The 12887-nt window shown below is 41.7% G+C and overlaps 1 protein-coding gene across 3 annotated transcripts in view; it reads right to left on the bottom strand.

Annotated features, from left to right (window-relative positions):
- Nucleotides 1-12887, bottom strand: part of LOC129711981 (SH2 domain-containing protein 3C-like) — a 115862-nt gene that overhangs the window by 50833 nt on the left and 52142 nt on the right. For all 3 annotated transcript variants that reach the window (XM_055660072.1, XM_055660071.1, XM_055660073.1), the window contains one exon: nt 8099-8138. In XM_055660072.1, coding sequence (XP_055516047.1) covers nt 8099-8138 — 40 coding nt within the window. The remainder of the gene's footprint in view (nt 1-8098; nt 8139-12887) is intronic.

The following is a 12887-nucleotide window of genomic DNA, read 5'->3' as shown; positions in this document are numbered from 1 at the left end:
GAGTCAGCCTTGAACAGCGCAGAAAATTCAACCACATGAATGATGGCCTTATTGCACATCTGCACCAGTTCCATTTGCCCGCATCAGGCCCTTACCCTAAATATATTGGTTCCTTTCAAACCAAACGCCTCTCACTCCCTATATTAAACTCTATTGACCAGATTTTTGTCTAATCACTCAATCGCAATATCTTCATCACAACATACCCTACCACTATTTCCGTCTCATATACAAACTTTGAAACCTTACATTTTATTCTGCCCATCAGTCTTTAATGTATATAGTAAACAATTGAGGGCCAAGAATAGATCTCTGGTGTACTCCACCAGTTACACCCCTCCACCCTGAAATGGTGTTCCAACTTGGTTCCAACTTGTTTTTTTCCAATGTGACTCTAATTTTTGTATACAAATTTCTGACAGCATAGGTAGGAAACTTTTCCTCAGAGCTGAAATGCCTAAAACTGAAAACCATAGGTTTAGAGTAAGGGGTACGAGGTTTAAGGGGGTGGGGGAAGAACTCTCCCACTCACACGATAGATGGAATCCAGAACAAAGCATCTGAAGGGACGTGGAAGATGGGAACTCCCACAACATGTAAAAACTGCATAGACAAGCACCTGAATCACCCGGCCACAGAAGGCCACAAACCATGTGCTGGTAAAATGGGATTAGTGTAGGTGAATGGTTGGCAGGGACATGATGGGCTGAAGGGCCCTGTTTCTGTGCTGTATGTTTCTACATTTCTATGACTTTAAGATTAAGCATCATTGGAGGGTGTGAATCTGAAAAGACTGCACCAGCAGACTGTTGAACAAATTGTGCACAACTAATTTTGTCTAAAATAAACAAGAACACCGCAGGCTCGGTGAGATTTAGATCAAAGCTGTTGATTTATAAACATGAGGTATTAGAGGAACGTTGTTTGATTTCACACAACAGCCATCCCCGTGCTCTAAGTTGTGTTGTCAGTTATTGCAACTTTGTACTGAGTGCCTGCACACAACAAGGGCTGGGAACAGCCAATGATCCCCACTCTACATACAGGAATCACATCCTTTTCAATGGGCTGGATTCAGATGCAGGATCCAGGCTTGTGGGCCTGTGCCTAATCCCCTGCATCAACAAGTACTTCCACTTGGACAGACGAGGAGATGGAGTCTGCACATCTGTGTTCTGCGAGCCTCATTTACCCAGACAATCTGTTTCCTTGCCGCTTTCTGATTGTGTTTATAATACTAATTAGCCCACAGGGCTAATTCATTTCTCACTATTGACATACCTGATCAGGGAAATAGTGACACTATTGCACTGCATGTTATTTTTGGTTGTTAAATTAACACCTGCTCTGCATGGGTTTGTGACCACATCTGCAGGGATTGGTGAAAATGCAGTTTTTGTTGGGAAAAATCTGTTTCCTGGCCCAATAAATCGGGAAATCGATGTCTTTGTGAGTGAAATTGGATGGCCTGGTTCAAAGTGATGCAGTGGTGATTGTGTCTTTTGTTGTTTTTTTGGAGGTTCAATCATTGTGCCTTATCACAAGGCTGGTATTGATGCTCCTTTGTGTCAGCTGCCATGTTATAGATCTGTGGACATGGTTCGACGGCAGAGTTGAAGTAGATATTTTGCTCACATGCAATTTGAATCTGTTTGTTAACCCTGCTGCCGAGTGGGCTGAGAGAGTGACATTTCAATCTGTCCCCTTCTTGCTGTCCACCAGATGGCATCAGAGATCACTCAGCCTCCTTCACAATGTTGGCTGCCTCCCTCCTTCCTCCCACTCCCTCTTTCTCCCCCCACACATCTTAATTCCAGCTTGATTTTTAACCTGGCCACATTTCACAGAACTGCCCTATCCAACTCAACACCGTTTAGGCCAAGACATGAAAGGCGAGCAGGTATCAGAGACCACTCAGCCTCATTCGCAGTGTCTGACACCATTGGGGGAGTCGGGAGGTCCAGGAACTTCCCAACATTTCTACGCCCATTAGTAAGAGAGTAGCAAACACGGAGGAAAACTCCCCCATTCATGTCTCTCCAATACCGATTTTGGAAACACTTTAACTCTGGCACGGCAACCCATCTCACCAGCTGGGAGATTGTACACATGTGAATGGGCCTCAGTGGGAAGTATCTAGACACAAAGGAGAAAGAAAGAATCCACTTGGACCCGCGACAAGCTTGAATTGTTAGGCAGGACCTGACATCTTTTGACACTTGAAATCAGTATCATGCATTGGGACTACCAATGTTTAAACAGGGACGTTGTTTATTTATTTTCTCTAACAGGTTGACCAACTTTCTCACACGTAACTTAAGTGGCCTCTATTCAGTTCTATCCTAAGCAGTGACCAGTAGTTCAGTAATCACAGCCAAGCTCAATACTGTCCTTGCCTGGGGGAAGGAATTATTCAGCCTCAACCAAGGGATGAAGTCAAGGATCTTACCTGGTCTATATGGATACATTGACCATGTGAATGAAACACATACCATTGAACATACTGGTATTTTTCTTCATACTCCCCTGGGGCTAATCCAATCTAACCATCTTCTGAAACTGAAGATAAATGCAGCAACCAGAAACAAATTGTTACCAGGACTTTGGACGATACATGGACAGGAAAAGTTTAGGATACGGGACAAATGCAGGCAAATGGGAGCAGCTTAAATGGGGCATCTTGGTCAGCGTGGACAAGTCGGGGGAAACCTAGGATAAATGTGGAGATCCTGCATCAGGAATGTAAAAAATAATCACACTCAGCAGAATCCGCTGGCTTAAAAGGCAATTAAAGTGAATGTGTTTTCCCACAGCTGCCCCCCCTCCCTCTGCAACATGCACTCAGCTACCATTTTGCTGGGCACCTGCGCCCTGTCTGCAATGACCAGATCGAGCTTCACATTGCATGGTATTTTATGTTCCACTGTAGACTCTGCTCTCCCTTGTAATTTAGGCAGTCACAAATTAAAATCAATTTCCACTTGCAGCTGCACTGATGAAATAGAGGAGGTGGAGCCTTTTAGCAAAAGAGAAAGATGTTAGAATCTGATCGTTTTAATAAAGATGGCCAAGTGAGGGGCAAAATTGAGGTGGTTTACCAAACGGGCTCAGGAATTGTCAGGGTGGTCAGGTTATAACTGGTGCCGCTCTGCAGGTTCACTCTGGCTTGTCCTGTCTTTGTCTTACCACAGATAATGTGCCCTTTCCTCCTAATGCCCCTGTCCCACTTAGGAAACCTGAACGGAAACCTCTGGAGACTTTGCGCCCCACACAAGGTTTCCGTGCGGTTCCCAAAGGTTGCAGGTGGTTGCCGGACGTTGCAGATAGTGGAAGCAGGTAGGGAGACTGACAAAAACCTCCGGGAACCACACGGAAACCTTGGGTGGGCCACAAAGTCTCCAGAGGTTTCCGTTCAGGTTTCCTAAGTGGGACAGGGGCATAAGCCTCCATCCATTGGGCTGTGAGGATGACTGGGGACAACCCCGGTTACATGCACAAACATATCAATCCCCGTTAATTAATTAGGCACAAAGAGCTGGAGTAACTCAGCAGGACAGGCAGCATCTCTGGAGAGAAGGAATGGGTGGCGTTTCGGGTCGAGACCCTTCTTCGGTCTGAATATAATTTGATGTAATGGAACATTTGAAGATACGAAAACTTACATGGATCACTCAAGTATTGAACATTGAAATCCTTGCAGCCCTTTACCAAGTAACCACAGATCTCTCTTCCAATTGCCTTTTCAGCGTATATTTGGAAAACTTCTGGAGAATAGTAGGTAACCATCTTCCTCTCCACGGTTTCACTGAGTTTTCCAGTGTATTGCTCAAATAACTTGTGTAGTAATAATGCAGCTTCCAACACAAGGCATCTCCCATTCCAGATATTCAGGATAATCTGAACCAGTGCTAAACACTCACAAAATGGAGCTCCTCAATGACATGATAAGAAAGACATTAGTATGGTTGACTGATTAGGCACCAAATTCATTTTAATAGCAGTATGAGTTTTGGTGTGTTTCTATGAGTCAAATGGCAGAGGTTGTAATGCCCATTATACTTGTTGTCTCTTAATATCTATTTTAAATTCACAACTTTTATTTCTGTATCACTTGCCTCAAACAATCAGAACCTATCAGAGCACTGTATCTATGCAGAAATGTAAAGACATTGCATAGAGGTCCCACAGCAAATCTTCACCTGCTGCTTGTAACATACATGGCTACAAATGTTTCTCCATATAAGTAGTTTGAAAGTGGGGGGCTTTTTAATGAACCTCTCTGGTTGGCAATGACTCCTCTCTTCCTCAGCAACCCTCAGACTTGATCCTAAAAGTTACGTGCATTCAGAGCTTACATGTAGGAGGCAAAATTCAACAAGATTGAGAGAGGGGAAAGCACAAAGGTCCTGTTCAAGTCTGCTCACTTCATTAGACCCACATAGTCTAGCTCATAAAGTTTACTAAGAGAAGATGAGGAGATGTCAACTTGACTTGGATCCATTAACAAAGCAGGAAACCAAGATAAATATTCACAGAAGTTACTAATCATCTTCCCACCTCTATTTCAGTCAGCACAAACACTGAAACTACAGCTGACATCTTGCTTCTTTTTAACTCCCCGTTTGGTTCTTCATTCTTCCAAGATTCCAGTTCTGGTTAGGATTGCACGCCTCAAAAACTGGGCGCCCTTCACTGATTCAGCCAAGCAGCTGTTTGTTTTTTTAAAACAGGAAAGTTGCCCGTTTCACTCCACCATTGGCAGCGTTACTTCAGCTGTTCGAGTTTGTTGGACTCGCAATTCCCTTGATAAAACCTCCCCTGTTATGCTTGAAGATGCTGCCTAAAGCTCAACTCTGACCATAATCTTGGTCACTGCTTCTACTCATATTTTGTGCAGCGAGCCACCAACATCTGAGCAATGGTTGTTATAAAACACAGGAGGCTGTTAGATGTTGTGCCCACACATTCGCTCTGAAATGTTGACTATTGATGGAATATTTGACTGGCATCAAAGCTCAATCATCTCCTCAGCCAATGCCCATATACAGTGTGCCCTTCCCATAGTAAACCACTAGCGCATGCTAAGGCCCCGACCACGGGTGAACATAGAGGCAGATGACTGACCTTTTATTGCCTCCCCTCACAGTGGGAAACGTTGATTCCGCTGTGTGGGGATGGTCATGTTAAATTCTATCATGTGTTGTGTTCTCTTTATTTGTATGACAGTACGGCAACCCAAATCTCGCTGTACCAATTGGTACAGTGACAGTCAATATAAACTTGAACTTGAAAGCATTGATATACTGGTTGATTTCAATATTTTGCCTTCCTTTATCTATTATGGGTGTATTGAGGTTGTGATGTCCATTCTTGAATGTTACCTTGGAGTAGTTTCTGCTGCCGGGATTGATTTAGGATATCTTAGTGTAACCTTGAAATAGATTCTCCAGTTTCATTAAAAAAAAAATGTAATTACGTTTTCTTCATAATAAAGAACCTGTAAACAATACATCAGACATTACAGCACAGCGCCTCTGTGCTTTGTACGAAGCTGGCTTGAGTTTGGAAACTAACTGTAAACTTTTTGTTTGGCCAGGATTCACTGCGGGCTAACAGTGATCCTGTCCTTTTAAGCAAATGTCTTTCACATTGGCATCAGATCACTACATACCCTCACAGTTGACGGCTAAAAAGTGACAGTGCTAACAATCACTGACTGTGCGCAGAGTTCATTCAAACCCTTCATGGTTCCCTTGCTGCCAAACTCACAAAAGCCTCTTCTCTCTTCCTCTGCCATTCTTTCCATTGCAAAGGAGGGAATTGAACCTCCCCACACCCTCCTCCCAACAGCTTAATTCTTGGAATTAAGAGAAGAAATAAGGAGAAGCTAAGTGGCGCCAACAAATCGAAAACATCAGCACAAAGCTCTCTCTTGTTCACAGTTTGGACTGAGTCGAAACCAAGGCTTTGGTCTATTGCATTTGTTCCAGTGATTCAGCAATACTTAAAACTATTTCAATTTATAGAATTCTCAAATCTGGGGAAGCCATTAGTCCTCACTTCATCACTAAATCTATAGTTGTAGGGCAGTATAGTATGGAATCTGGCCCTCCAGCTGACCTTGTCCATGTCAACCATGTTGGCATATTGGGCAAGTCCCATTTCCTGCAAGTGGCTCATATCCTTCTAAACACTTCCTATTCATATATCTGTGCAAATGTATTTTAAAAATCATAATTTTCTTGTCATTTCTGGTTTATTTATGCCACATTCATCAGACGTTCCTCTCATGTCCTTCCAAAGGGGCAAATATGAAACCTCTCCACTCTGCATGTTCTCTACCTGTTCGTATTAAGACATTTGAATCATGTTTACTTGCCTTCATTCACCATCATGATATCAACATGCAAAAAGAGACATGATGTTGACATTCTTGTGGTGTAACCGTGTAACTGCTGGCAATGTTCCAAGCCAGATTAAATTTACAGGTTGTTTATGTCCAACTCCGAACATTGGGCAGAGAATTCTACTGCAGTATACAGATATTTGCAATTTTATATTCTGGAATAACTTTCCCTTCAAAGTATTAGTGGGTGCTGCACCAACATAAACCTGAACAGATTGTGGTGGGTGGACATCAGTGTTGGATGTTAATATAATTATAGTCAACCATCATATCTTTCTATTGCTTACTTTTCCTTGGCTAGAATCCAGCGTGTGTGTAGGTGGTACACATTTCTCACTTCTTGTACCGTTCCTTTCTTGTTCTTTATTCTTTTATTTATTCTCTCAATTCTCATCTTCCACCAACTCATATTATTTTTTTGAGTGAGATGGTAAAAACACGTACAATAAATACTACATTAAATGTAATAAACATAATCCTTCTGCCATCATCTATAATTGCTCTAGATTCAATTCAGACCAGAATTTACTTCAGTTAATGCTCATCAAAATAGATTATTTTCCTTTAACAAAAAAAACTATCAAGAGTTCCTCAGCATTTTTGTCTTTCTAAAGTGCAATAACAACGCATCAACATTCAAAGTCAGATAACCATGTTAAAATTAATCACTATCACCTAGATCGCCAATGTCATGTTATAGGGCAGCATATGACAGAAATAAAATTGGTTTATTGTGTAGAAGATCATGTTGGAAATCAATGTCAGATTTTGTAAAACAAAAGTAGCGGAAGACCCAGACTCACTCCTACAACCATGTGCCTTTTCTCAGCAACATCTGTCAACTAACAACACCCCCTCCCCAATCTTAAGAAGGGTTCCGACGTGAAACGTCACCTACCCATGTTGTCCAGGGATGCTGCCTGACCCCGCTGAGTTACTCCAGCATTTTATGACTTTCCAAGTGTAAATGTTCTTTCTAACTGTGGCAGCCATTCCTTGTGGAGCCACTGGGTTAGGACTGAATGGCACTGCAGCACACACAATAAAATCAATGAATATTTTCAGTGCCTGGCAATGCTGTTGAAAAGCTTGCCACTCTTTGGAGTCAATACAAACTGAATTCTAAGCAATTTTATAAAGGTTATCAGCTGATTTATTTTTCCTCCTGAAAGTTTTTAGGACAGATTCACGCCAAGTAACCATTCTCCATCTTCTCTCCAGTGTAGTTATCCCCAAGCTTGTTGAAGGGTCATTTGTGCATTGGGTATTTCGCTCAAGCCAAAACTAGTACCTTCCCAACACCATTGGCTTAATGGTTAGGAACAGATGATTCATCTAAAATTCCCCCCTCCCTCATCCCCATATTTACTCCATGCTTAAGCCCATTACTCCTCAGCCATTGAACCAAATTGACTCAACACAGTTTAGTTGTCTCACCTCAACAGACTCATTGGATGTGAGCCTAAGACCTTTTGCTCTGGGGACTCCATCGCTTGCAGGGAAAGAGGAAAATCAACATAATTCACTCTTTCTAGCTTAATGACTATTCTGTTGAAGTTTTTTTAACTGAAATCTAAATCCTGTTATTGAGGTCAGAAAGATTATTTTGAGATGATTAGGGCCAGATAGTAACCAAGTCACATTTCTCAGGGTACATCAGTTACCTTTCAGATAAATAGGAGAGGGACTTACCTTGACATATTCTGACTTGGAATCCATATTCTGTAGGTTACTGTTGAGGTAAAAACATTAAAATATATATATATTTTTTTGTATACAATTAGCATCAGGAAGATGACAAGCATTACAATGGTTCATTAAACTGATTCTTGGAATTGGGAGAAATTGTCCAGTGAGGAGTGATTAAGTAGACTGCGTCTATAATCTCTCGAGTATAGCAGGATATTTCATTAAAACATACAACATTTTCATTGCCAAAACCAGTGGATCAGGCAGCATCTGTGGAAGGAAACGGATAGAGGGCGTTGTCCGGGTCAGGATCCTTCTTTAGAGGAAGAATCCCAACCTGAAACATCGTGTGTCAATTTCCTTAGACAGATGCTGCCTGGCAGGGACGTAGAGAGCTGATGGATGTGTTTGTGTGTTGTATAATTCTGTGATTCTACAAAAGCATCTCAGTCGGGAGCAGGGACCTTGTGAACAAATCATCCATTTACTTTCTGACCCTGGGAAGACCATCAGGATAATAAAAATTCAAGGGAGAAGATAAATACCTTTAGTGTTTCTCCTCTTCATACCCACCCACTGCATTTGAATTAGACAAGTTCGCAGAGAGCCCTTCAAATACCACCAACTCAACACCATCACACACAGTCCATTGTACTTTTCCTAGTTTGTCCATACTAAAATCCAAACTTCAATCCCTCTCTAGACATTGTCAGAATGTTGAATCAAGGATCATCATGGAGACTTCTCCCATTGCTCATTTTCACTTAACTTCAAAATCTTCCTCCATCCAAGCACCTCCAACCCACACGTGACCATGCCCAACCGTGAGTTCTAGACTGACCTTTGATTCATTCCTACACCTTCATTTTCCATGCCATTTCCCTCAGTGTTTCATTCTAATTTCTCGTATAAGAATCAAATGATTCCTGAACTTGGACAGAGGGTGTTTAAACCTCGGCTTTCACAGTAGATTTTTTGTAATTGTTTTTTCTTGGAAACAGCTAACGCAGCAAACTGATGAATCAGGAGAGATGAGTATAACAACCCTGCCCACTTTAGCTTTGTATACCCAAAGGGAAAGGCAGGGTTGGTTATTAATGGTCCACTTGGGGTTACATTTCAACTTCCAGCTATTCAAAGCTTGAGCTGGGAACGGAATCTGCGAGCGACATTTGAACAGAACCATTTCCTACTGAGCTTCCTGGCCTGATTACTCATCTCATCTTTAAGCCAAGGGGATTCCAGATCTTATAGGAACCTTTCAGTCCCGTAGAGGGTCTCAAACGATACTGAAAGAAAGCTGACAAAAGTCTTTGCAAGTATGAAAAGATTGGGAGAGGTAACCACAGGAATAACATTTTCATTTTGAAATTAGACAAGAGGCTATAAACATAATAGTGACTAATTCAGGATAAATTTCTCTACCAGGGAGTAGTTAGCACAAAGAATTCATAACTTTTACAGAGCTTGATATATCATTAGTCTAGAGAGACAAAAAAGAGAGAAAGAAATATGCATTCAAAAGACATTTGGGCAGATATATGGATAAGAAAGGTCCAGAGAGCTGTGAGCCAAATACAGTCAAATGGGATTTGCCCTGTATTCCAACTCGCATTGAAACAGGCCCTTCGGCCCACCAAGTCCATACCAACTATCGATCACCCATTCATACTAGTTCTACGTTATCACACTTTCTCATCCAGAATCAAGGGATGTTGGAGAAAGCAGGAACGGGGTACTGATTCTGGATGATCAGCCATGATATTGAATGGCAGTGCTGGCTAGAGGGGCCAAATGGCCTACACCTGCACCTACCTTCTATGTTTCTATGTTTCATCCACTCCCTACACAATAGGGGCAATTTACCTAGGCCAATTAACCTACAGACCCGCCATTGCTTTGGGATGTGGGAGGATACCAGAGCACCTGGAGAAATCCCACACAGTCAGAGAAAAAACGTGCAAACTCCACACAGACAGTATCCACAGTCAGGATAAAACCTGGGTCTTTAGCACTGTGAGGCAGTGGCTCTAGCAGCTGCACTATAGTGCCTCCCTCTTGCACTAGTCCACGAATCTCACCTTTAGAGGCACAATATGAATGCCTCCTGCCATGCCTCTTAATCATGGTCAGTATGGACAGTTAGGCCTAACAGTTTTGGCCCTTGTTTTACAGCCCTATGAATCTACGAGAATTATGATAGTAATACAAAATGATGAAAGGTGGGAGGAGAACAACAATGATCAGTTGGGCAACATGGATGTTGTCTCAAGTTAATCCCAAACTGCATCAGGCCTATGGTATAAATGTTGATAGCCTCATTGAAACAATGATTTCTTCACATTCACTGTCAAGGTGTTTAAGGATAAAAATGTGATTTTAGAACACTGGGTCTGAAACTCACAAAACTATCTCAGTGAAAAAATGCACGAGACCATTTCAAAGGTCCTAAAAAAATGTTTACGTGTGACATGGTCTGGCCCTCTCTCCTCACAGCTGTGGAGGTGGGGAAGGTCACTGAACATGCATGCAAAATGTTGTCCAGATTAAATTCATTTGAAACACAAAACACTAACACTGACGCAAGTCCCCTCTCTCTACATTAGATGAGGACAGAATTAAGGCTTCCTTCATAAGGACATCAAGTACATTCTGGTGGAAGAACGTCTGTTCCTGTAACACTCACAGCGGCAGCACCTTTTGAACTCAGGAACTTGCAATCAGAACATATCCTTCCATCTGCAACGGGTCTGAATCTGAGGTTTAACCCCTTCATCCCTTCTCTCGAATCTAATTTAAATTTTAGAATCGCTTTTTTGCACAGTGTCATTACACTCTACAAAAAAATCATTTTTTAATTATCATAGGAACCAAATTACAAAATTAACCCTGGGTAATATTCTGCCAATTATACATAAGCAAGATGCAATAGATTTGGAAACATTAATCATAAAAATAAATTAGTTGAACATTTTAAATGGAAGCATACGTGTCCATGTTGGTACCTGCATGGCCCTGTTGTACAGAATGGTCTACACTTGTTCCTAAACCAGGAATATTGCATCTTCAGTCCAGGTTAGGTGGTCACTTGATAGATGTGTGTGGGGGGGTGGGGGGGGGGTTAGAAACTAGACAAATGTAAGTTCAGCAGCCAGATGTTCCTTTACGTATGAAACCTCTCGAACTGTGGAATTCAAAAATAAGAGCCACCCTGGAGACTCCCAAAAGCAAGAGGGTGGGTTGAAAGAGAGGACTCATAATCCAGCCACTGAGAATACATCAGGACAACCAAACAACCAAGATCACTTTCCAATACTAAATGTTTTGATGCGGTGAACTGCATTGGTGGAAGTTAATGTTTCACAGTCTGCTTCCCATTGCCATTGTGAGTAATATTTTATTTTTAAAGAGGAGGGGGCAGGGGCATATTTGAAGAAGAAATTAAAATCTATTACCATGACATAACATGCCTATTAACAAGCTATTAATATAATTTAAAACATGGTAACTGCACACCAATATATGGTTGTGTAATGATGCTATTAATTAACTGCAGTAACTCTTTTTCCTTTCAGTAATCTTTTATTTAAAATTTAATGAGGAGCATTATTCCCCGCCTACAGTGAAGGCACTAAGTCTCAGCATTGGTTCAAAGCTGCTCATTGCCCTTCCATACCTCACCTAAGTGCAGCCTGTTTTCATGTGAGAACTCAAATGTGAGATTGTCAATGTGAAACCATTCTATAACATTGTGCCAATGGACATCCGCACAAGTACTTAAACCTTGGGTCACCACTATGCCAGGACCAGGCATAGTCATATTGTACCACACCGAGACATGACCTTTGGCCCACCTTGCTCATATTGGGTTAATTCCATTGGCCTGCATTTGGCCCACAGCCCTTTAAACCCTTCCTATCCATATACCTGTCCAAATATACTTAATAAAGTACAATATACTATACAAATATACCAAATAAGACATCATTGCATCCGGTTCTATAGCTTCATCTGGCAATTCATTCCAGATATGGACCACCCGCTGAGTGGATAAGTTGCCCCTGAGATTCCCCTTAGATCTCTCCACTCTCTCCTTAAGCCTACGGCCTTTAGTTTTAGAATCCCCTACTCTGGGAAAAAAAAGACAATGAGCATTCACTTTATCCATGCCCCTCATGATCTTGTACATCTCAATCAGGTCACTTGCATGACCTTGTTCTTCATTAAACATGAGGATTGAAGGTTATTTTTGTTAAACACAATTGCAAATTTTCAGATCATCTAACCATAGAAATTGTGGTCTTTCTACTCTCTCTGGTTCAATCACCAACTTAGCCTATAGGGAAATCTCAATAATAGCGCTGTGTATTGAAATGTCAACCATCATCTCCTTTATGAGCAGTCCATACGGAAAGAGTGAAGACACTGAAATGTAAGCAACAAGTTTTAATGGCAAATTAAAGGCATAAAGCTTTGAAAGGGACGATGAAAAGAGGATTTGTTGTTGATTGGCGAATATAAAGGGTGAGTGATCAGCCCTCGAAGGGTGGGAATTTGCTGACAGATGTGTGGACAAGTGGTGAATGTACAGGGCTACTGAGTGTCAGGAATGCAGCTTGTTGCACGTGTCAGGTTACAAATCCAAAAGCAGCTGTTTTCAGGAGCATCCTGATAAGCGTGGAGCAGATCAGAACTTTACAGGAGCTCGCTCGCTGTCTGCAAACTACAGTCTCACTTCAAAATCACTGGCTCTTTGGACTGACTAAACATTTTAGGAATAAAAAACATACAT

This window comes from Leucoraja erinacea, chromosome 31, assembly GCF_028641065.1.
Source record: "Leucoraja erinacea ecotype New England chromosome 31, Leri_hhj_1, whole genome shotgun sequence".
Lineage (NCBI taxonomy): Eukaryota > Metazoa > Chordata > Chondrichthyes > Rajiformes > Rajidae > Leucoraja > Leucoraja erinaceus.
This window is presented reverse-complemented; position numbering and strand designations above follow the sequence as displayed.